The 25002-nt window shown below is 39.0% G+C and overlaps 1 protein-coding gene across 1 annotated transcript in view; it reads left to right on the top strand.

Annotated features, from left to right (window-relative positions):
• The window catches only part of SLC22A16 (solute carrier family 22 member 16), a 52264-nt gene that overhangs the window by 8842 nt on the left and 18420 nt on the right, over positions 1 to 25002 (top strand). Inside the window, exons 2-3 of the mRNA XM_054491726.2 lie at positions 11550 to 12029; positions 21141 to 21258. Of these exons, the coding sequence (XP_054347701.2) occupies positions 11550 to 12029; positions 21141 to 21258 (598 nt within the window). The remainder of the gene's footprint in view (positions 1 to 11549; positions 12030 to 21140; positions 21259 to 25002) is intronic.

The raw sequence follows: 25002 nt of genomic DNA, 5'->3' as shown, positions 1-25002 counted from the left end.
TGAGGTTCTATGAGAAGTGAGGAATGGTGGCTACATGCCAGCCTGGCAGTTATCTGTGAGGACTTGGAGAGGTCACTAGGTTGTGATAGTCTCCAAAGTGGGGTGTGTTCACCAGTGGGCGGTAGAGATGATCCCTTGGACTGCCACCAAAAAACACCCATTTTATATATGAATGTGTGCATAGAAGTCAATATGTACAAGTGGAAGTTTATATTTCAATATACATAATATGTTAATTTAGCATTATATGAATATGTGTGTGTATATATGTTCACTTTATATGTCTACATGCACATCTGTGCACACATACACTTTTTAAAATTTAACTGATGGGGGACCCAGGCTAAATTTTTGGATACACTGGCCTGTTGAACATCTCTCTTTAGCAGGGTACTGAGCATGAGTCAATTTCAGCACTGTTCGTTTTCAGCCCAAGGTATTCTCCAGCATTCTATAGCCACTGCACTACACACTGTGCTGGGTGCTACAGGAGATACTAAAGTGACTGAACCACAGTTTCTGCTCTGATGAGACTTTAACTCAACCTTTTATAGGACTTCTGTCGTTGGTTTGGTAGAGAAATAGAAAACATTCACCTGGTGTTCTTTAAAAAAATCAACATAAGTAACAGAATGGTACTTCAGCTGCATATTGTGTTCATAGAAGAGAAGGAAGAGAAGAAAAAACGGGGACTAGAAAATGCATAAACGAGTGAGAATGGGAAAGGCGGAAGCAAGTAAAAAGACAGGACTGAGAGAAGCTGGCAGTGAAGGATAAAGAGACTGAAAATTAGGCATTTAGGTTGGAGGGGAAAAAAAAACGTGGAGAGAGAGGAGTATGAGAGGAACAGGCTAGACCAGCAGGTCTCAAAACGTGAGAATTCTTGTAGGTCTTTGAAGTCTGCAAGGGCAAAACTTTTTTCTAGCAATACTAAGATATTAGCTGTCTTTTTAGAAACTCTCATTCTCTCATGAAAGTACAGTAGAGTTTTCCAGAGGCTAGATGATGTGTAACAACGCATCAGATTGAATGCAGATATGTATATATATCACATTTTCTTTATCCAGTTAACCGTTGATGGACTCTTAGGTTGATTCCTTGGCTTTGCAATCGTGAGTAGTGCTGTGACAAACAGACAAATGCAGGTGTCTTTTTGATATAATGATTTCTTTTCCTTTGGGTAAATACCCAGTAGTGGGATTGCTGGATCAAATGGTAGTTCTATTTTTGTTCTTTGAGAAATCTTGATAATGTTTTCCATAGGGGTTGTACTAATTTATATTCCCGCTAACAGTGTATAAGTGTTCCCTTTTCTCCACAGCCTCGCTAATATCTGTTATTTTTGACTTTTTAATAATAGCTATTCTGAATGGTATGAGATGGTATCTCATTGTGGTTTTAATTTGCATTTCTCTGATGATTAATGATATTGAGCATTTTTTCCTGTTTGTTGGCTGCTTGTATGTCTTCTTTTGGAAAATGTCTGTTTATGTCCTTTGCCTACTTTTTAATGTTTTTTTTTTTATTAATTTGTTTGAGTTCCTTATGGATCTGGATATTAGCTCTTTGTTGGATGCATAGTTTGGTTTGCAAATATTTTTCCCATTCTGTAGGTTATGTACTCTATCAATTGTTTCTTTTGCTGTGCAGAAGCTTTTTAGTTGAATTAATTCCCATTTGTCTATTTTTGGTTTTGTTGCATTTGGCTTTGAGGACTTGGTCATAAATTCTTTGCCTAAGCTAATGTCCAGAAGAGTTTTTCCTAGGTTTTCTTCTAGGACTTTTAGAGTGTCAGGTCTTACATTTAGGCCTTTAATTCATCCTTAGTTAATTTTTGTATATGGTGAGAGATAGGGATCCAGTTTTATTCTTCTGCATATAGCTAGCCAGTTTTTCCCAGCACCATTTATTGAATAGAGAGTCCTTTTCCCATTGTTTATTTTTGTTGATTTTGTTGACAATCAGTTGGTTGTCGGTGTGTGGCTCTATTTCTGGATTCTCTATGTTGTTCCATTGGCCTGTGTGTCTATTTGTGTACAAGTTCCATCCCGGTTTGGTTACTATAGCCTTGTAGTATAGTTTGAAGTCAGGTAATGTGATGCCTCTGGCCTTGCTCTTTTTGCTTAGGATTGCTTTGGCTATTTGGGCTCTTTTGCAGTTCCATGTGAATTTTAGAATAGTTTTTTCTAATTCTGTGAAAAATAATGCTGATTCTATAGGAATTGCATTGAATTTGTAGATTGCCTTGGGCAGTATGGTCATTTAAATGGTATTGATTCTTCTAATCCATGAGCATGGGATGTTTTTACATTTTTTGTGTCACTTCTGATTTCTTTCATTAGTGTTTTGTAGTTCTCCTTGTAGAGGTCTTTTACCTCTTTGGTTAAGTGTATTCCTAGGTATTTTGTGTGTTTGTGTGGCTATAATAAATGCGATTGACTTTTTGATTTAGTTTGCAGCTTGAGTGTTGTATAGAAATGCAACTAGTTCAACCCTTGTGGAAGTCAGTGTGGCGATTCCTCAGGGATCTAGAACTAGAAATTCCATTTGACCCAGCCATCCCATTACTGGGTATATACCCAAAGGACTATAAATCATGCTGCTATAAAGACACATGCACATGTATGTTTATTGCAGCACTATTCACGATAGCAAGGACTTGGAACCAACCCAAATGTCCAACAATGATAGACTGGATTAAGAAAATGTGGCACATATACACCATGGAATAGTATGCAGCCATAAAAAATGATGAGTTCATGTCCTTTGTAGGGACATGGATGAAATTGGAAATCATAATTCTCAGTAAACTATCGCAAGAACAAAAAACCAAACACCGCATATTCTCACTCATAGGTGGGAATTGAACAATGAGAACACATGGACACAGGAAGGGGATCATCACACTCTGGGGACTGTTGTGGGGTGGGGGGAGGGGGGAGGGATGGCATTGGGAGATATACCTAATGCTAGATGACGAGTTAGTGGGTGCAGTGCACCAGCATGGCACATGTATACATATGTAACTAACCTGCACATTGCGCACATGTGCCCTAAAACCTAAAGTATGATAATAATAAATTAAAAAAAAAAAAGAAATGCAACTGATTTTTGTACGTTAATTTTGTTTCTTGAAAGTTTACTGAAGTTGTTTATGAAGTCTAGGAGTCTTTTGGAGGAATCTTTAGAATTTTTCTAGGTATAAGATCATGTTATCAGGGAACAGAGAAAATTTCACTCTTTTTTTCAGTTTGGATACATTTTGTTTCTTTCTTTTACCTAATTGCTATGTTTAGGACTTCTAGAACTGTGCTATTTAGGAGCTGTAAGAGTGAAATCCTTGTCTCGTTCTCGTTCTTAAGAGGAATGCATTTTACTTTTCCCCAATCAGTATGATGTTGGCTATGGGTTTGTTATATATGGCTCTTATTATTTTGAGGTATGTTACTTTGATGCCTAGTTTGTTGAGGTGTTTTTTTTTATCATGAAGGGATGTTGGATTTTATCAAATACTTTTTCAGCATCTATTGAGATGACCTTATGTCTTTTGTTTTTAATTTTGTTTATGTGGTGAATGACATTAATTGACTTGCATGTGTTGAACCATCTTGGCATCCCTAAAATAAAACTCATCTGATTGTGATGGATTATCTTTTTGATGTGCTGTTGGATTCATTTTGCTAGTATTTTGTTGAGGATTTTTGTATCTATGTTCATCAGAGATATTGGCCTGTAGTTTTCTTTTTTATGTGTTCTTATCAGATTTTGGTATCATTATGATACTGGTTTCACAGAATTATTTATGGAGGAATTCCTCTTCCTTAATTTTCTGGAATGGTTTCAGTAAGATTGGTTCCAGCTCTTTGTACATCTGATAAAATTCAACTGTGAATCCGTCTGGTCCTGGGCTCTTTTTTTGCTGTAGTTGTTATATTTTTTTGTTACTGATTCAATTTCATTACTCATTATTGGTCTGTTCAGAATTTCTATTTCTCTTGAGGGGTTGTATGCTTCCAGAAATTTATTCATGTACTCTGGGTTTTCTAGTGTGTGCACTTAGAGATGTTCATAGTAGTCTCTGATGATCCTTTGTGTTTCTGTGTTATCAGTTGTAATGTTACTTTTATCATTTCTGATTGTGCTTATCTGAATCTTCTCTTTTTCTTTGTTAATCTAGCTAGCCGTCTAACAATTTTGTTTACCTTTTCACAGAACCAACTTTGTGTTTTGTTGATCCTTTGTATGATTTTTTTGGTTTCAATTTAATTGAGATCAAATCTGCTCTGATCTTTGTTATTATTCTTTTCTTCTGCTAGCTTTGTGTTTGGTTTGTTCTTGATTTTCTAGTTCCTTGAGGTGTGGCATTAACGGTTGTTAATTTGAGATCTGTCTTTTTGATTTAAGCAGTTAATGCTATAAGCGTTCCTCTTAGCACTGCTTTTGCTGTATCCCAGAGGTTTTGGTATGTTGTGTCTGTTTTCCTTCATTTCAAAACATTTTTTTGATTTCTGCCTTGATTTTATGGTTTACCCAAAAGTCATTCAGGAGCAAGTTGTTTAGTTTCCATGTACTTCTGTGGTTTTGAGAGTTCCTCTTGGTATTGATTTCTAATTTTATTCCACTGTGGTCCAGGAAGATCCTAATATGATTTTGACTTTTTTTTTTTTGCATTTATTGAGACTTGCTTTATGGGCAAGCATATGGTGAATTTTAGAGAATGTTTTATGCACAGATGAGAAAAATGTATATTCTGTGGTTGTTGGGTGGAATGTTCTGTAGGTGTCTCTTAGTCCATTTGGTCAAGTTTATATAATCAAATCGACAGATCAAGCTCAATGATCTGTCATCATTGACAGCTTATTGCTGTCAGTATGGTATTGAAAGTCACTCTCTCTTTTATACGACTGTCTATCTCTTTTTGTAAGTCTAGTAGTATTTGTTTTATAAATCTGGGTGCTCTGATGCTGGGTGCATATATATTTAGGATAGTTAAATCTTTTTGTTGAATTAGACCTTGTATCATTAGATAATGCTGTTCTTTTTTTTTTTTTTCTGTTGTTACTTTAGAGACTGTTTTATCTGATATAAGAAGAACAACTCCTGCTCCTTTTTGTTTTCCATTTGCATGACATATCTTTTTACACCCCTTTACTTTAGGCTATGGGTATCTTTTCATATTAGGTGGTCTCTTGTAGGTAGCAGATTGTTGGGTCTTTTTAAAAAAAATCCATTTTGCTAATCTATATTCTCTAAGTGGAGCATTGAGGCCGTTTACATTTAGGGTTAATAATGATATGTGAGGTTTTGTTCCTGTCAGAGTTTTGTTAGCTAGTTGCTTTGTAGTCTCAATTGTGTAATTGCTTTATGGGATCTGTGAACTTTGTACTTATGTGTGATTTTACGGTGGCAAATATTGTCCTTTCATTTCCGTGGTTATAACTTCTTTAAGCAGTTCTTATAGAACTGGTCAAGTGGTGATTAATTCCCTTAGTGTTTGCTTGTCTGGGAAAGACTTTATTTCTCCTTCCTTTATGAGGCTTATTTGGCAGAAATAAAATTCTTGGGAGGCTTTTTTCTTTTTTCCTTAAAGAAGGCTAAAAGTAGGCCCCCAATCTGTTCTGGCTTGTAAGATTTCTACTGAGAAGTCTCGTTAGTCTGATAGGATTTCTTTTATAGGTGACCTGACACTTCTCTCCAGATGCCTTTAAGATTTTTTTCTTTAGCATTAAACTTGGATGGTATGATGACTATATGCCTTGGTGACATTCATCTTTTATAGTATCTCCCAGATATTCTCTGAATTTCTTGCATCTGAATGTCTACCTCTATAGCAAGATCAGGGAAATTTTCCTGAATTATTCTCTTAAATATAATTGCTTACTTTTTCTTCTTCTCTCTCAGGATTACATATAAGTCATACATTTGGTCCTTTTACATAATTGCATATTTCTCAAAGACTTTATTCATTAAAAAATTGTTTTTTCTTTATTTTTGTTTGACTTGTTTAAATAGAAAGATTGGTCTTCAGGCTCTGAAATTATCTTTTCTGCTTGGTCTAGTCTTTTACTATAGTTAAAGTTTAATATATCTATTTTGTCTTTCATGTCCTAAGTTTTTGGGGGTTGATTTTCAACTTTCTTTTGCATCTCAGTGAGCTTTCTTACAATCCATATTTTGAATTCTTTATCTGTCATTTCAGAATTTTCATTTTAGCTAGGATCCATTGCTAGAGAGCTAGTATGATCCTTTGGAGGTGTCAAAACACTTTGTCTTTTTGTATAGCCAGAGTTTTTATGCTGATTCCTTCTCATCTGAAGGAGCTTGATATAGTTTGGTTCTGTGTCCCACCCAAATCTCATCTTTTAACTCCCATAATTCCCACGTGTTGTGGGAGGGATGTGGTGGGAGATGATTGAAACATGGAGGCAGGTATTTCCTGTGCTGTTCTCGTGACAGTAAATGGGTCTCACAAGATGTGATGGTTTTAAAAATGGGAGTTTCTCTGCACAAGCTCTCTCTTTGCCTGTTGCCATCCATGTAAGATGTGACTTGCTCCTCTTTGCCTTCTGCCATGATTGTGAGGCCTCCCCAAGCTTGTGGAACTGTAAGTCCAATAAACCTCTTTCTTTTGTAAATTGCCCAGTCTTGGTATGTCTTTATCAGCAGCATGAAAACGGACAAATACAGAGCTGTTGCTTCCTATTTTTGAATTTGCCAACATTTGAATGAGACTTTTAAAGTTTGTATTCTTTTTTCGCTTGAGGCTGTGGCTGTAGTATATATTGTGTATGATTGTTTGGCTTTGTTTCTGGGTGCTTTCAGGGGGCCAAGGGTCTCTATGGGTTCCTTGGTTATGGATATCATTTGTGTGGTGGCTTTCCCAGATGCTGCTTGTTGTAGTGATGTGTAGGGTGTATGAGCTGACACACTATCTTCTGTAGGGCTAGGAGTGTGGAGGTCTCAGGAAGCTTATCTCATACACTAGCACTGTGCTCTTCTGACAGCAGGTTTTTTGTTTGATGATGCAGTTCAGTCTCTAGTCCAGTAAGTGACGCTTGAGGGTAAGAAGAGCTAGCTCACCCTCAGGTCATCCGAAGGTGAGTGGAAGCCCCTTCCTTGATGGGGGGGCTGAGGTCTCAGGGGTAGGGGCCAGCAGGGGCTGCACCAGCTCCTCATCCTGGGCAGGCAAGAACATGATCCACTACCTATCATGCCCCTTTCACAGCACTCATAACCCTCAGTTCTTATAAACACTGTACTTTGGCTCCTGGCCGCTCCTGAGGTCTGTGAGAAGGCTTCGATTATGGCTACCACCAAAATGGCCTCGGGTCAGAGCCTCTTTCCCCAGTCCAGAACAGTCAACTCTGTGGCTTGTCTGTCCTCTGTTCCAGGGACATTGCTACTTTGTGTAGGGAGCGGTAGATGGGCCCTGCCTTTTCTGAAAGGCCAGGCAGTATCACCTCACTTTCAGTGGGGATGCAGCCACTGTGAAAAGTGCTAGAAAGCCTTTCTTCAATTGCACAAATGCCAGCTCCCAGCAGGGAAAGCCTCTGCTGCATCTGCAACAGTGAATGGGTGGAGTAGGAAATAGTCCCGTCTCCATGTCCCTTCCCAGCTACTACTACCGCCCCTTTCAGAGATTGGTCCTGTGCCTGCATTTCCTTTGTCCCAAGGAGCACTTTGGTGGGCTGTGCTCCCCCCTCCCCTAGAAGCAACCTGCACTGAGGACTAGATTTCTGGGGTTCCTGCAGCTCCCCAGGGTCCTGCTGGTCCCCCATGGTTGCCAAAGTCAGAGTGATTATGGGGTATGTTTCTGGGGTATCTGGTGATACAATATCACAAAGGCTGAGGTTGCTTGGGCAGGGCAGTGGCTCAGAACAGGTGCACAACCGGTATGGTGCCCACTATCTGAGTTCAAGCCTGAGGGGAGTGCCAGCACACCTGCATGAGTTGGTCACCTGGTACTCTATTCTCAGAAAGTTCCCAAATCACCACTGACAGCATTGCCCAGGGTCATGAAGGCAGAGGGGCTCTCCCACAATTAGGTAGTCAGCAGTTTGTTACGGGGGTGAGGTGAGAAGGGATGCACCCCATCTGCCCTTTCTATAAGACTCCAGGCTCCCCAGGGGCCAGTCTCTGCCAGATTCTTGCTGTTTTCCTTTTCTCTGCCCCAACTTCTTCCTGTGGGCTCCCTGGCAGACCCTGGCTCTCTTTCCTCCTCTCCTTCTCCATTTTAATTTCTAATACATAAATGGTGATAAATATGATCCACATAAAGAAAGGCCTTTTGGAATCTTCAAAATTTGTAAAAATATAGAGGCTCCTGAGACCAAAAGATGTGAGAACTGCTGAGCTGAGGGATGGTCAGAAGCATCTTCCAGTGACAGGGAGCATCAGGATGCAGTGGGGTGGGCAGGTCTGCAAAGGAAGAAGGGCGATGGACATCGCATGTATCAATGGTGCAATTTGACCTCAGTTTGATCGGACAGGACCTATCTCCTACCTCCTGTTTTAATGATTTTATAGGAATGTTGGTGATTGCCTGAACTGATTCTGTTTTCAATCTAAATAATTAAGTCACCTGTTCAAAGGTCTGCTATGCCTCTTAATTTCAGGGGTTGGAATTTTGTGGGGTAATCCAAATTTTATCTGTTCTATCCTGCTGTCCTGTGGGCATAATTGTCCTTATGAGGCAATTTTTTATTTCAGAAAATATGTAACTATTGGTTTGAGTCTATAAATTTGGAGACTGTATTTTTTTAAATTTTTAAATAAACTTTTTATTTTTTGATAATTTTAGATTTATGGAAAAGTTACACAGATAGTACAGAGTCCCCATATGACCCTCACCCAGTCTCCCCTATTGTTAACATCTTACATTACCATATTTGTCAGGACTAACAAACTGATATTAATATGTTACTATTAACTAACTATATACTTCATTTGAATTTCGCCAGTTTTTCCAAGTGTCCTCTTCCTGTTCCGGGATCCAGTCCCAGAGCACCACACTGCCTTTAATTGTCTATAGCAGTTTCTCAGTCTTTCTTTATTTTTTGTGACCTTGGCAGTCTTTAGGTATATTGGCCAGGTAACCTGTAGATGACCCCCAATCTGGGGTCTTTTTTTAAATTATTAAACTAGGGTTATGGTTTTCAGAAAGAAAACAACAGAGATGAAGTGCTCTTCTCATCAGATCATAGGAGGGATACAGCATATCCACATGACGTCACTGGGGATGTTAACCTTCATCACTTGGTGACTTTAGTGTTTGCAAGTTTCTAGGTTTCCCCACTGTAAAGTTACTATTTTTCTTCTTTTCCTGCTTTGTTCTTTAGAAGCAAGTCACTAAGCCTAGCCCACCCTTTAGGAGTAAATTGCAGGAATTAAACTGTACTTCCTGGAGAGAGGGAATGTCTACAGTTAGTAACTGAATTCTAATGTAAGAAAGATTGGTCTCTTCTCCCCCTTTTATTTTTTCATTTATTTATTTATATGAGTATGGTGTATTGTATTTGTCAGGCTTCTCCAGAGAAAGAGAACAAATAGGATACACACACACACACACACACACGTACATATATATGAGATTTATTATAGGAATTGGCTTACATGATTATAAAGGCTGAGAAGTCTCATGACCTACTATCCGCAAGCTGGAGAACTAGGAAAGCTAGTGGTGTAATTCAGTCCCAGACTGAAGGCCTGGTGTAAGTCTTCATCTAATTCCAAAAACCCAAGAAACAGGAGCTCTGATATTTGAGAGCTGGAGAATATGGATGTCCCAGCTCATGCAGAGAACAAATTTGCTCTTCCTTCCCCTTTTTGTTTTATTCAAGCCCTCAAGTGATTGGATGATGCCCACCTCAATTGGTGTGGGTGATCTTTACTTAGTCTACTGATTCATATGCTAATCTCTTCCAGAGACACTCTCACAAACACACCCAGAAATAATGTTTTGCCAGCTATCTGGGCTTCCCTTAACCCAGTCAAGTTAACACATAAAATTAACCACACAGTATGGATTCATGTATATTTATTTTATGCTTTGGGATATACTATGCCATTTATTTTGTTGCTCAAATTGTTTCAGCTTCCAACTGGCTGTAGGGGCCAGCCCTACAGGGTCTGTGGGTTTTTCTCCCCATGTGCAGAGACGAGAGATCGTAGAAATAAAGACACAAGACAAAGAGATAAAAGAAAAGACAGCTGGGCCTGGGAGACCACTACCACCAAGACACAGAGACTGGTAGTGGTCCTGAATGTCAGGCTGCGCTGTTATTTATTGGATACAAGACAAGGGGGCAGGGTAAGGAGTGTGAGCCATCTCCAATGATAGGTAAGGTAACGTGGGTCACGTGTCCACCGGACAGGGGGCCCTTCCCTGTTTAGCAGCCGAGGCAGGGAGAGAGAGAGAGAGGAGACAGCTTATGCCATTATTTCTGCATATCAGAGACTTTTAATATTTTCACTAATTCTGCTACTGCTATCTAGAAGGCAGAGCCAGGTGTATAGGATGGAACATGAAAGCGGACCAGGAGCGTGACCACTGAAGCACAGCATCACAGGGAGACAGTTAGGCCTCCAGATAACTGCAGGTGGGCCTGACTGATGTCAGGCCCTCCACAAGAGGTGGTGGAGTAAAGTCTTCTCTAAACTCCCCTGGGGCAAGGGAGACTCCCTTTCCCGGTCTGCTAAGTAGCAGGTGCTTTTCTTTGGCACTGACGCTACCTCTAGACCATGGTCGCTTGGTAACGGGCGTCTTCCCAGACACTGGCATTACCTCTAGACCAAGGAGCCCTCTGGTGGCCCTGTCCGGGCATAACAGAAGGTTCACACTTGCCTTCTGGTCACTTCTCACCATGTCCCTTCAGCTCCTATCTCTGTATGGCCTGGTTTTTCTTAGGTTATGGTGGTAGAGCTAGGATTATTATAATATTGAAATAAAGAGTAATTACTACAAACTAATGATTAGTGATACTTATATATAATCATATCTATGATCTATATATATCTAGTATAACTCTTGTTATTTTATATATTTTATTATACTGGAACAGCTCATGCTCTCGGTCTCTTGCCTCGGCACCTGGGTGACTTGCCACCCACAGCTGGCCACTGGGAACTTTTTCAGGTTGCTACTTGGGCCCCTTTCATATGCCCTTATCCTTTTGTTATTTGAGTATTTCCTTACTTTCTGGTATTGTAAGATATTCCAGGCTTATTTTGTATTCTTCTTGTCCTGGCTTTAGAATCAGCCACTTTTGCTGGCTCCTGTCATTGGAGAATGGTATTTAGAAACTAAGATCTGGGCAATGGGTGTGCTTGCTGCTATTGGGATGTCATTGCTTCTAGGACTTCTCAGTAGATGGAGCTAGGTAATATATTTATATATACTAACCCATAGATATAAATACATCTATAATTATTTCTATATTTATCCATTTGTGTATATGTTAAGATAAACATGACGGAGACCCTTCAAATTTGCTTATGTTCTTTTTCAGCCTATAGACCAGATATAATAATTAGCTTTTCTTCTCTTGCAGATTCCAGAGAGTCCTCTATTTCATATGTGCCTTCCAGAACATCTCTTGTGGTATTCACTACTTGGCTTCTGTGTTCATGGGAGTCACCCCTCGTCATGTCTGCAGGCCCCCAGGCAGTGTGAGTCAGGTTGTTTTCCACAATCACTCTAATTGGAGTTTGGAGGACACTGGGGCCCTGTTGTCTTCAGGCCGGAAAGATTATGTTATGGTGCAGTTACAGAATGGTGAGATCTGGGAGCTCTCAAGGTGTAGCAGGAACAAGAGGGAGAACACATCGGGTTTGGACTATGAATACACTGGCAGTAAGAAAGAGTTTCCTTGTGTGGATGGCTACATATATGACCAGAACACATGGAAAAGCACTGCGGTGACCCAGTGGAACCTGGTCTGTGACCGAAAATGGCTTGCAATGCTGATCCAGCCCCTATTTATGTTTGGAGTCCTACTGGGATCGGTGACTTTTGGCTACTTTTCTGACAGGTAAAATCAAATATTTAGGATTGTTGTATCAGTGTAGGGTTTATTTTCCTATCTGGTTTTCTTGGGACACAAGGAATTATGTTTAAAACTTGTCATTTTTATACTTCCTGTCTAAATACCTACCTCTTTGCTGATCCATTATTTAGGGACGTATAATGATAAGGATAGGCTCTGAAGACAGTGTACCTGGATCCAAATCCTGGTTCTACCACTTATTAACTGGGGACCCCAGGCAAATTGCCTAACTTACCTGTGTTTCAGAATCTTTGTCTATAAGCTGGTGATAAAAAATAATATCACTTACTTCAAAGGATTATTGCAAAATTAATACAGAAAAAAGGTACCCTGGACATATAATCACTCAATAGATACTGTTTATTACTTCGAATATTTTCTTCTCTTTAAATAGACTTGCTTTTTAATAGGAGTAGCCTGATCCTAAGCAGTATATCTGTAAAATTATGGGCTTGATATAACTGCCCCTTTTAGTCTTTTTGTGTTGCTGTAACAAAATACCACAGACTGGGTAATTCACAAACAACAGAAATTTATTTCTGATAGTTCTGGCAGCTGGGAAGCCCAAGATAAGGTGCCAGCAGGATTGCTGTCTGGGAAGGCTGTTGTTTGCTTTCAAGATGGTGCCTTATTGCTGCATCCTTTGGAGGGGATAAATGCAGTGTCCTCACATGGAAGAAGGGATGGAAGGGCAGGATAGTGCTCCCTTCAACCTTGAGCCCTTTTCTAAGGGTGCTAAGGGCTCTGCTGTCATGACTTTATCACCTCCCAAGGCCACCCCTCTTAATACTGTTGCACTGGAGATTAAGTTTCAACATGAATTTTGGAGGGAATACTATCATTCAAAGCATAACCTGGCCATATATTTTTAAAAATTTACATTAAAATGGATATGTAATTCTTAAAATAAAGCAAAGTTTATCTCTGTATGAACATGGACCATACCAAAGCACAGAGATGAACTTATTTGGTCTCCATAGTTGTGGATTTTACAGGCATGTGGTGGGCACTGAGGACCTAAAGACAGTAGCTTAGACCAGAAATCCCTGCCCTTGAGGTATACCAGTCTAATGGGACTGATAAACATGTCAAAAGAAAAATGATAGGGCTTTGTTATGGGCAGGGCCATACCTCTCATAGTATGTCAAAGGTGCTAGGTATTAGTGTTTTCATTCAGCAAGCTGTTACACAGATTATCACTTGGGGCTTTTCTGTTGAAATGTGTTCACTGCTTGACTCTTGAAACTCAAAATATTTGCAACTACCTGTATGAAATGTACTAAAATATATTTGCTGTATGACAAAAATGGGATATAAATAATGCTTATAACACGGTCAGAGTACAAAATATGTTAACTGAAAATAAATTTAGTTCCTTTGCCTGAACTTGGTATAGTTATATAGACATGTATTGAACACTTACTTACAGTCACTTTGATAGATGCAGAGATGTGTGTGTGTATATATATATATATATATATATATAAAAGATATAAATAAAAAATATATTGGTGAAATTATATATATATTTCAGTGAAATATATATATAAATATTATATATATATATTAGTGAAAGCAAGTTTATTAAGAAAGTAAAGGAATAACGAACGGCCACTGCAAAGGCAGAGCAGCCATGATGTATATTTTTTAAAGTCCTTGAGAAGTTGCAAACCATTAACTGGTATTCATTTGGATGTGTAGCTTGAGTTAAAATTACTTGGGAGCTCCAGAAAAACCTTAAGCTAAAAAATTGGTTTGACATGGTCCATGACTCCCAGTGTCTGTATTCTCTCAGCAGAATTTGTTGAAAGAGACAGCCTCCTTGAACCTCTTGTAGTCCTCTATACTTCTTGCTGGATGTGCCAAGATGGCAAGTCCCTGACCACTTTTTTATATGGGCCATTTCTCAGAGTTGTCTATGCAGCCAGTACCTTAAAAGATGAGTGCTATGGCTTAGATATGATTTGTCTGTTCTCACCAAGGCTCATGTTGAAATTTGATCCCCAGTGTGGCGGTGTTGGGAGGTGAGGCCTAGTGGGAGGTGTATGGGCTATGGGGGCAAATCCCTCATGAATGAATTGGTGCTGTTCTCATGGCAGTGAGTGAATGAGTTCTGGCTGTCACAAGACTGCATTAATTCTCGCAGGAATTGATTAGTTCCTGCAAGAGTGGATTGTTTTAAAGTGAGGACGCCCCTCAGGTTTCTCTCTCTTTACATGTGTCTGCTTCACCTTTGACCTTCTCTGCCACGTTGTAATGTAGCATGAAAGCCCTTGCAAGAAGCCAGTACCCTTGATCTTCCCAGCCTGCAGAACTATGAGCTAAATAAACCTCTTTTCTTTATAAATTATCCAGTCTTAGGTGTTCTTTTATAGCAACATAAAATTAACTAATATGATGAGATAATGTCCCCTCTCTGCCACAAAGAGTAGGCTTCCTAACTGCTTGCTACAAAACCGGTGGATTCCCCACATCCAGTGCTCCTCCTCTCGAATTCAACCCACTATCTGTGAAGTGTCATCTGGGCTCATTGTGGGACTTGGGGATTAGAGGACCTGAGACAAAGATGCTGCTGCCCTACTGCTTGCTAATGAAGTAAGTAATGAAGTTCTTTGTCTCTGACCCAAACATCTTTTGTTTTTGCCAGCATCCCTTAAACAGTACAGATTAACATATTAACTTAGAGTAAAATAAAATTTAATACTCTTTGTATACCCTCATCTTGGGCCTGAGAGGATTCTCATAAATTATTTTTCAAGGTGAATAAGTAGCTTAGTGAAAACCAAAAGACATAATTAAAAGGGACCATGAGTGAGAATCAACAGAAACAATTGGCAGCAGCAGCAGATTTCTGCACAAAGACTTCAAATACTAGAATTATCAGGCACAAATAATAAAATAACCACACTTAGTATTTTTAAAGAAATAGAAGACAAGCTTAAAAACATTAATAAAAACTGGACATTGTATTAAAACTAACATAAAATTGAAGAATACCCAGGACATCTAGAAATACAAAGTGAAATAAATGAATAACAAATCACCTGGATAGTTTTAACAACCTGTCACACACAGCTACAAAAAATTCATGAAATGGATGATAACTCAGAAAAAGTTATCAATATTAAAGCTCAGAGAGACAAAGAGGTGCGAAATATGAGAGATTAAAATTCATGGAGGCTGAAAAGGGAAAAGGTCTGAAATCTAATATTAGAAACTAATCAATGGTATTTACCACATTAACGTATTAGAGGACAAAATTCATACGATCAACTCAATACATATAGGAAAAGCATTTAATGAATTTCAAAATCCATTCATGATAAAAACTAAAAATAGAAGAATGCCTTTAACCTGATAAAAGGGTTTCTACAATAAGATTTACCATGAATATACTAATTGTGAAGTTTAAAATATTAATTTCTTTTTTCTTTCTTTCTTTTTTTTGTTTAGAGACAGGGTTTTGCTATGTTGCCCAGGCTGCTCTCAAACTCCTGGGCTCAAGCAATTCTCCTGCCTCAGCCCTCCCAAGTAGGTGGGATTACAGGCATGCACCACTGCACCCAGCTCTTAATTGTGAAATGTTAAAAGCTTTTCCTTTGAGATTAGGGACAGACGAGGATGTATGAAACATGTCTTCTACTTAGCATTGTACTGGATAGTCTAGCCAGTGCTGTAAGGAAAAAGAGAAAGAGGGAGAAGGAAAGGAAGCAAGGAAGGAATAATGATTGGAAAGGAGAAATAAAAAGTCATTATTTGTAGTTATTACAATTTTGTATGAAAAAAGTCCTACATATGAGTTATTAGAATTAATGAGCATTGAAAATTATATTTCTATATACCAGTAACAAATATAAAAATTTTTAAAATGTCATTGCAGAAGCCTAAAAATATGAAATATAAATGGTTAAATATAACAAAAAGTGAAGAAGGCCCTCTGTGGAGAAAATTATAAACTTTAAGAATCAAATCATTACAGTAAATAGATATATCACTAGACAAACAGATTGAGGCTCCCTTAGAGGTTCCTGGAATAGACTTGTGCATTCATAAACATAAGTATAGACACATAAGGCATTTTATATTAACAGGAAAAGGATCAATCAGTAAGCGGTGCTGGGACAGATGTCTAGCCATATAGAAGGAAATACAACTGGATTCATTTTCTAACATTTTACAGTAAAACAGCAGTTCCAGAAGGACTAAACGTGCATATGTGAAAAGCAAAACTATACAATTTTAGGAAGATAATTTAGGAGAATATTTTCAGGACCTAATGGAAGAAAGGGTGATTTTTCTAAAACACAAAAAGCATTGACCATGAAAGAAAAAAGGGATACATTTGACTTCATTACAAGAATTTATGTCCACCAAAAGACACCATTAAAAGAGGAAAGACATGAATGTGTGCACACAAGAGATAGAAAATATTTGCTTTACATATAACTAAATTATTAGTGTCCTGAATAATCAAAGGATTTTTACTTACATCAGTGGGAAAAAGACAACCCAACAGAAAAATGGGAAAAAGATTTGAAGTCACTTCATAGAAAAGAAAATCCAAATGGCTAATGAAAAGATGAATTGACAGTGACATATAATCCCACCATTTTCTTTTGACCAGTTGTCAAAAGTCAGAAGTCTTGTAATACTAAGCGTTGGTGAGGATATGGAGTAATAGGATCTCTCATCCTGCTGGTGTGAATGTAAATTGAGAATCCAAATTGGGTTAATCTTGAAGACTGATTTGGTATCATATAGAGTTGGTGATGTGCACAGCCACATGCTCTGGGGCATATACCCTGAGCATGCTCTTGCACAGGTCCACAGATGTACATGCATAAAAGTGCTCTCACAGCACTGTTCCTAACAGCCCTGTACTCTAAACAACCCAGATGTCTTTCAATAATCTCATGGATACATGTATTGTAATATATTCTTACAGTAGGATATGTGGGCATGAAAATGAATGAGCCACAGCTACATGAAACAACATAGATGAATCTCCTATACATAATGTTTGATAAAGGAAGCAAGTCATAAAATACTACATGTGGTATTATCCTGTTATAGAAAATTTAAAATCATAATAGCAAAACTAACCTATACTGTTTATAAGCAGTAACCTGTACTGTTTAGCATTGCTTATAAAAGTAGTAAAATGAAACAAAAAACGAGATTATCACCAAAATTAGAAAAATGTTTCCTCCTAGAAAGGGCAAGGGATTTGTAGTCACAAAGAGAGGTGGAAGAAGCTATCAGGAGGCTGGCAATCATCTCTTTCTTGCCTTGGGTTGTGATTTCTAGGCATTTGATTTCTTATTATTCTTGGAACTGTACATATTTTATGCATGGTTATATATGTATAAAATATTATAATAAAAAAGCAAATAAATAAGATACGATCCCACCCTTAAGGAGCTAACAGTGGAGAATATAGACTTTTAAACAGACAATTTCAATGAAATGTAGTAAATGCTTTTTTTTTTTTTTTTTTTTTGAGAAGGAGTCTAGCTCTGTTGCCCAGGCTGGAGTGCAGTGGTGCGATCTTGGATCACTGCAACCTCTGCCTCCCAGGTTCAAGTGATTCTCCTGGCTCAGCCTCCCGAGTAGCTGGGACTACAGGCATGTGCCACCATGCCTGGCTAATTTTTGTATTTTTAGCAGAGTAGGGGTTTCACCATGTTGGCCAGGCTGGTCTTGAACTCCTGACCTCCAGTGATCTGCCTGCCTTGGCCTCCCAAAGTGCTGGGATTACAGGCATGAGCCACCATGCCCAGCCGGTAAATGCTTTTAAAATAATAAAAATTTGCATTTATGGGCAATTTATTATACACTAGGTACTATTCTAAATGTCTTATATATCATCTCATTTAATTATTTAAAGAGGTCTGTGAGATAGACACTATTGTGCCCCCCCTCCTTTTTTTTAACCAATAGGGAAAAGGAAGCATAGAAAGTTCACATGGAAAATAAGGGATGGAGCTGGGATTTGAGCCCAGGCCAGCATCCCCAACTACTGCATCACACTGTTTCTGAATTTTTGCTATGAGACCCCAAAGAATGATCATTGGAAGTTGTCAGATGGAGAAGGCCCCTAAGGGAAATGAATAGCTTTGTGTCATGAAACAACCTGACATGTTCAGAGAATTGTGGGAAAGTCAGTGTGGCAGAAGTAGAGAAGGGCAGATTGTGAAAGGAAATGACAAGAGACAAAACCACAATGGGGATTATTTTATTTCTAGGAAGTGTGGGAGGTGTACTGATGTGAGGTTAGGAAGACCAGCTGGGAAGCTAGTGGGATGAATGGTGTAAGAAATGGTGAAGACTTGAGTGAAAGCAGGAAAAGCAGGGAGGAAAAGATGAAGACATATTTGGGAGACATTTGTAAACTCACATAATTTGATGACGAATATGCAGGAGGGAGCAGAGGAATGTATTAAGGTTTAGAAGCCTAATGGAAGGGGATTTTGCTAACCAATTCAGGAAATACTAGGGAGAGAGCAGTTTCAGAAGAGAAGGGAACATCTTTGGATATATTTCAATGAGCTTGTCCTATCCGTGTATTAAGAAAAACAAAGTGAAGATGTATTCAAAGTTAATACCAATTACAACAGCAATAAGAGATTGTAGCTCTGCAGGACATTAAAGCAGAGAAGAGCAACTGGGGCCTGATGGTGGGTGGGGAGTTAATAGCCCATACTTAGGAATCAGAGCCAGGGAAGTGGATGAAATCGCAAGGGCAGAGTGTGCAGCAAAGGACTTCAGGGAGTGCCAGCATTGAGGCAGGCGGGTCATCAGGGAGGTACAAGCAGAACCAGGTGAGAGGGATGTTTTACAAGCCAAGGGACAGCAGGGGTCTGATGAGTAGGCATGGTCAGTGGCATTAGAGAGGACAGGCAGAAAGGACCAGGGGAGGCAATGTGCAGGACCCTGGTGACTGCAAAGTGAGCTCAGAAAAGTTGATTGCACCTGGTCATCATTGGCTGAGGAAACAAGTAGGAGTTGAGGAAGGAAATACTCCCTTCTGATATATCTGTCAAGGGAGGAAATGCAAGGTGGCTAAAGGAGAAATGGGGTCAAGAGAAGGTTCTTGTCTTTGGTTGGAGGAGACTAAACTGAAAGGAAGAAATCAAAGGAGAGGGAAAAACAAAGGAAAAAGAAGTGATGGGTTTCAGAGGAAATGGGAAGAGGCACAATCCGATACAAAGATTGCAAAATGATATTTGGAGAGAAAGGGGCATGTGTCTTCAGAGAGGCAGGAAGAGAAGGCGAATGCAGATGCAGGTCGTGTTGGTAAGTGGACAGAGTAGGAAGTTGTGGGTCTTCCTCTTTGATGGTCTCTGTTCTCTGCAGGAGATAGCTGTTCATCTACAGAAAGAGAAGATGTTTGAGGTGGGAGAGAGGGTCAAGCAGTGATAGGTAAAAATAGTTTTAGGTGGCATTCAGGGCTAAAATTAGATTGGGGAACATTCATATATGGGGCCAACAATCTCCACTAATGTGCAAAGGAGCAAAGAAGGCTGAAGTGTGAAGACGATGGTTTCTTATTTATTTGCATATCCTCTGCTGCACCAAGCAAACCTGTTGGTTGGACTCTCCAGACAATATTCTTTTGCCTTAAACTATTTGTCAGAGGCAACCCATAGGGAGAATATATTTGCATATTATATATCTGATAAGGGTCTAGTATCCAGAATATATGAAGAGCTCTTTCAAATCAATATTAAAAAAGCAATAGACTAATTCAAAAATGGGCAAAGAATTTGGATAAACGTTTCTCTAAAGAATATATGCAAATAGCCAATACACACTTGAAAAGATGCTCAACATCATTAATCATTAGAGAATTGTAAATAAAAACCACAATCAGATACTACTTCACAGCCATTGGGCTGGCTATAATAAAAAAGGCAGACAGTAACAAGTAGTGGGGAGAATGTGGAGAATCAAAACCCTCATACATTGTTGGTGGGAATGGAAAAATGGGGCAGCCATCTTGGAAACCAGTTTGGCAGTTCCCCAAAATGTTATACATAAGAGTTACCATAAGACCCAGGAATTTCACTACTAGGTATGTACCCAAGAGAATTGAAGATATAAGTTCACACAAAATCTTGTTCATGAATGTTCAGAGCAGCGTTATTCATAATAGCCAAGAAGAGGAAAATGAGCCATCAACTGATGAATAGATAAAATGTGGTTTATCCGTATAATGGTGCTACTCAGAGAGAAAAAAGGAATGAAGTGCTAATACATGCTACAGCACAGAAGAAGCTGGAAAACCTAATGCTAGGGAAAAGAAGTCAGACACAAAAGGCCACATATTGTTTGACTCCATTTATGGGAAATGTCCAGAACAGGCAAATCTATGGAGACAGAAGGTAGATGAGTGGTTGTCAGAGACTGGAGGGAGCAGGGAATAGAGGGTGGCAGCTTCTGGGCACAGAGTTTCTTTTGGGAGTGATGAATGTATCCTGGAATTAAAGAATGATGATGGTTGCACAACCTTGCAAATATACTAAAAACCACCAAATTGTCTACTTTAAAAGGTTGAATTTTATGGCATTTGAATTATATCACAATTTTAAAATCTGTCAGAAATATTATTTGTTTTTTAAAAAAGAGATGCCTCTTTCAATTATGAAAAGATAGGGCAAGTAAGCACATTATTCTAGAAGAAGAAGGTAGCAAGTCCTCTGTTTTTAGAGGGGCTTGGCAAGAGCTGTCATAGCCTTGGTGGACAGAGCCAGCCTGGCAGGGAAGATGATCCCACAGAGAGCCAAAGTCCTGGAAGGGAGAGGACAAATTCTCCCCTCTCTTCCCCCAATCCCAGGTTAAGGGGTCCTGTGGGGATGACTCAGAGTGATCAGGTACGTATATTAGCAGCTCAGGTAGAGGCCTCTCCACTGAACAGCTGGTCTTTTAAAGAAGCTATGGAACTTATGGTTTGCTCAAAATGAATAAAAGAAAAACAATCAATACATAAGCTATTCAAGGTATATAGGTAACGCCTATCTTTTATGAATTGGAGTGGATGTTTAAACTGTTACAACTCTACCTTGCCTCTTCCACTGTGTGACTCTTATTTTTCAGGCTAGGACGCCGGGTGGTCTTGTGGGCCACAAGCAGTGGCATGTTTTTGTTTGGAATAGCAGCGGCGTTTGCAGTTGATTATTACACCTTCATGGCTGCACGCTTTTTTCTTGCCATGGTGAGTTGTGTTTTTTACCTGTTTAATTCTGCTGCAGTATTTTCACAGGAAACCTTAACTCTCATCATTTTGCTCATTTAAGATCTAGTGAGCAAGATCAAGGACTCATCTTTGTCCACTCCACTGCAGAAGTCTGTCTACAGAATACCAATGCCTTATGTTTAGAATGGAACTCATTAAAGTGAAAAATTGTTGCTGGCTAGGCAGAAGTGTGTTTGCCTCTGTGTCGGGCATGTGGTTCATATGTCACAATTACTAATACATTATTTTATTTCTGAGTAATTATATTGGTCTAGTCAGGGCCTGTTCACATGAGCAAACAGACAGTTAAGGTGTGTGGTTAAAGTCACTTGTATAATGTACAGGAAGAATGAAAACAGGAAGGCATTAGGTCCTTATGTTACCAGGAACAGCAGTTCAGTGGAAAGGGCATGAGTTTGAATACCAGCTTTGTCATATATTGGCTTGTTAGTTGTATGATCTTGAGCACACTCATTAACCTCTTTGAACCTTAGGTTGTAGTCTGTAAACCGTAGAAAAGAATCCATGTTTATTATTATTATTCTCAGGATTCAGTGAGATTAAGTATAAACAACCGCAGTACAGCACCTGGTTACAGTGGTAACTGTTACTAGAAATGGACTAGCGAGCGAGGAAGCTGTTTCCATGCTCAGTGAGGCTTCCAGATAGATTTCCAACTATCAAACAACATCAAGAATAATAGAGGGAAGTTTCCATCTGGAGGAGGAGCCTGTGATCTTGCTAAATGAAGAGCAGCAGATTGGATGGTCTGAGGGTCCGGAGAGAAGCAAAGGGCTTCAGTCTCTCTGCACCCCCTCGGAGAACAAGATGGTCAGTTTTGGAGTCTTTTTTGATGGATAGAAAGGGTTTCTAGCAAACCATACAGATGGCCAAGGATAAGGAAGATGCATAAAAATAAATCTAGGAGACTAGAAGTGTTGTACCTCACTAAAAAGTAAATACATATATTTAGGAATGTAAAGAATTTTAAATACAAGATAGCAACCAGTAGTTCTGTTTCCACTGAGGACATAACTCTGTGACTGTAGAGTGAGATTTCACGAGAGAAACCTTCTGGTGGGACTGAAGTTTCCACAAAGGCACAGGTACTGAGAAAGTATAAATGTCATCCTTTGGAAGACTTAAGAGGATATTTCTGAAAATATCTGTTTCAGTCTTGCAAAATACCATGCGTTGGCTTCTAGACCCAAGAAAACAAGGCCACACCCATAGAATACATCTGTGAAATGTGGCCTTAATTTTCTATGACTGTTTCCTTTGATGTTCATGGGGAATGGATTTGTGGTGGAATTCTGTGGATGGGAGATGCAGGCAGATTCATTTACTCAATGCATTTATTGATCTGTCTACAGAGTGTAATGCTAAGTAAACCAGACCCAGCTGTCTCAATAAGTCTAGTAGGAAAGGCAAGATGTTGATCAGCCATCTTCAAAAATAAAATGTTGACAGTGAGGGCATAACATCAGTGGGTCTGGAGGGTTCACCAGGGTCTGGAGGGTCAAGGGCTTTCTCATTGTGAGGGATGGGTGAGAGAAGAACATTCCAGCAAAGATAGAAGTGGATGAAAGGGCCCTGAGATGAGAAAGAAAAGCCGGAATGTCTGGAGAATAGAGAGGAGAGACGCATTGATGAGGCTGAAGGGATCAAGGTGGTTAGGTGGGGCTTTGTAGGATTGGCAGGATTTTGCTCTATCTCCTAAAGGCAATGGCAATCCACAAAAGGGATTCCAGGAATTCTGGCTGCTATGAGGTGGTGGATTCCGAGAAGATGTGAGGAGTATTATTGGTGGAAGGGATGGGTGTGAGTGGATTCACAGAGTGTTTTGGAGTTAGTTGTATATGAATTTTCTGAATCCAGTGACAGAGGAAGTTGTAGCTGACTCATGAGAAATAATTAGCATTGAAAAACCTGACAGGGACAAATGTTACGGCCTAATTTAACTGGGAAATTTATAGTATTTGAAAGTTATCACAATCTTTGTTAATGTAACAGCAGCGCTTACCAAAAGCAACTTCTGGATTCTTGGATGTAGGGTCCTGACAATCTGAGTCTTGCCATTACAAAGTTGCACAGGGAAATAAAAGCTGTTGTCACAAAAATATTAAACTGATTATGAATACAGTAGTCCTCATCAAGCACCTCCCTGCCTCCTGCTAGTGTCAACCCTTTCTGACAGCAGGAATATCCTTGTAGGCCGGCCTCTTTGTGACTGTCCGGTGCAAGGAGAAATTGCAGTTATTACAAGGGACACGTGTTTACAAAAAGTCTTTAAAAGCAATGAGGGAACACGGGAACACTGCCTGAATCCTGCCCACAACCTTTGGCCAGTTGGGATCTGGCAGAGAAACCTGTTAACTTTTGAAGAAATTAACATCTGGAAGGATAATCACATAATGAGCCTTTGAAAGAGTATGATTCAAATATCTAATGATTAAGAGAGGCCTTTGGGGAGTGGTGCTCTCGAATAATTTTACAAAAATTAATTTTTTATTTGTGTTGTAGAAGTACAAATAAATTTATGATTTGTGTTGTAGAAGTCAAATATGAAATAATTTTGTAGAAAAAATTCTTCTCCTCCTCTCAAAAAACCCATCATTGGACTCATTCTTTGTTTATTCCAAGAATGGTCACATATTATATTCTAATCACATATTGTAATCTAATTTTTATTAAAGGTAGGCATATTTCCAAAATAAAGTTTTTCCCCAGTTTTCCTTCTTGTGGTAAAGTACACATAACACAAAATTTACCATCATAACCATTTTTAAGTGTTCAGTTCAGTGATATTAAGTGCATTCATACTGTGGTGCAATTATCACCGCTGTGCATCTTCAGAACTCATTTTCATCTTGCAAAACTGAAAGTCTGTCCATTGAATAATAACTCTCTACTCCCTGTCTCCCTAGCCCTTGACAACCACCATTCTACATCCTGTCTCTATGAGTTTGGCCACTCTAGGTACCTCATGAAAGTGGAATCATACGATATTTGTCTTTTTGTGACTGGCTTATTTCACTTAGCATGATATTCATTGTATGCATAGACTACATTTTTCTTATCTGTTCATCTATGGACAGACACTTGGGGGGTTGCTTCCATGCTTTAGCTGTTGTGAATAATGCTATGAGCAGGCGTGTACAAATATCTCTTCCAGACCCCACTTTCAATTCCTTTGGGTATGTACTCAAAGGTGGAATTGCTAGATCATGCTGTAATTGTTTTTTAAGGAATCATCATATTGTTTTTCCTACAGGCTGTACCATTATACATTTCTCTCACACATTACACATGGGTCCCAGTTTCTCTACATTCCTGCTAAAACTTGTTATTTTTTTTTTAATTAGCCACCCTAATGTGTATGAGGGGTTATCTCTTTGTAGCTTTGATTTGCATTTCTCAATGATTGGTAAACATTTGTATTTCTTCTGTCTGAAATGTCTATTCAAAGCCTTTGCCCATTTTTTAATTGGATTGTTTGTGTTTTTGCTGTTGTTGAGTTTTAGGAGTTCTCCATAAAATCCCTTATCAGATATTTGATTTGCAAATATTTTATCCAGTTCTGCAGGTTGTCTTTTCCCTCCATTGATAGTGTTCTTTGATGCACAGTTTAATTTGTCTACTTTTCTTTGTCTGTCAAAATAAAATTTTAATTAAATCAGTTTTTCTTACCACTAGTTAGCGTAAATTTTTTGTCTCCATTTA

Source organism: Pongo pygmaeus, chromosome 5, assembly GCF_028885625.2.
Source record: "Pongo pygmaeus isolate AG05252 chromosome 5, NHGRI_mPonPyg2-v2.0_pri, whole genome shotgun sequence".
NCBI classification, from domain to species: domain Eukaryota; kingdom Metazoa; phylum Chordata; class Mammalia; order Primates; family Hominidae; genus Pongo; species Pongo pygmaeus.
Note: the sequence above shows the minus strand (reverse complement) of the source record. Positions and strands in the feature narration are given on the sequence as shown.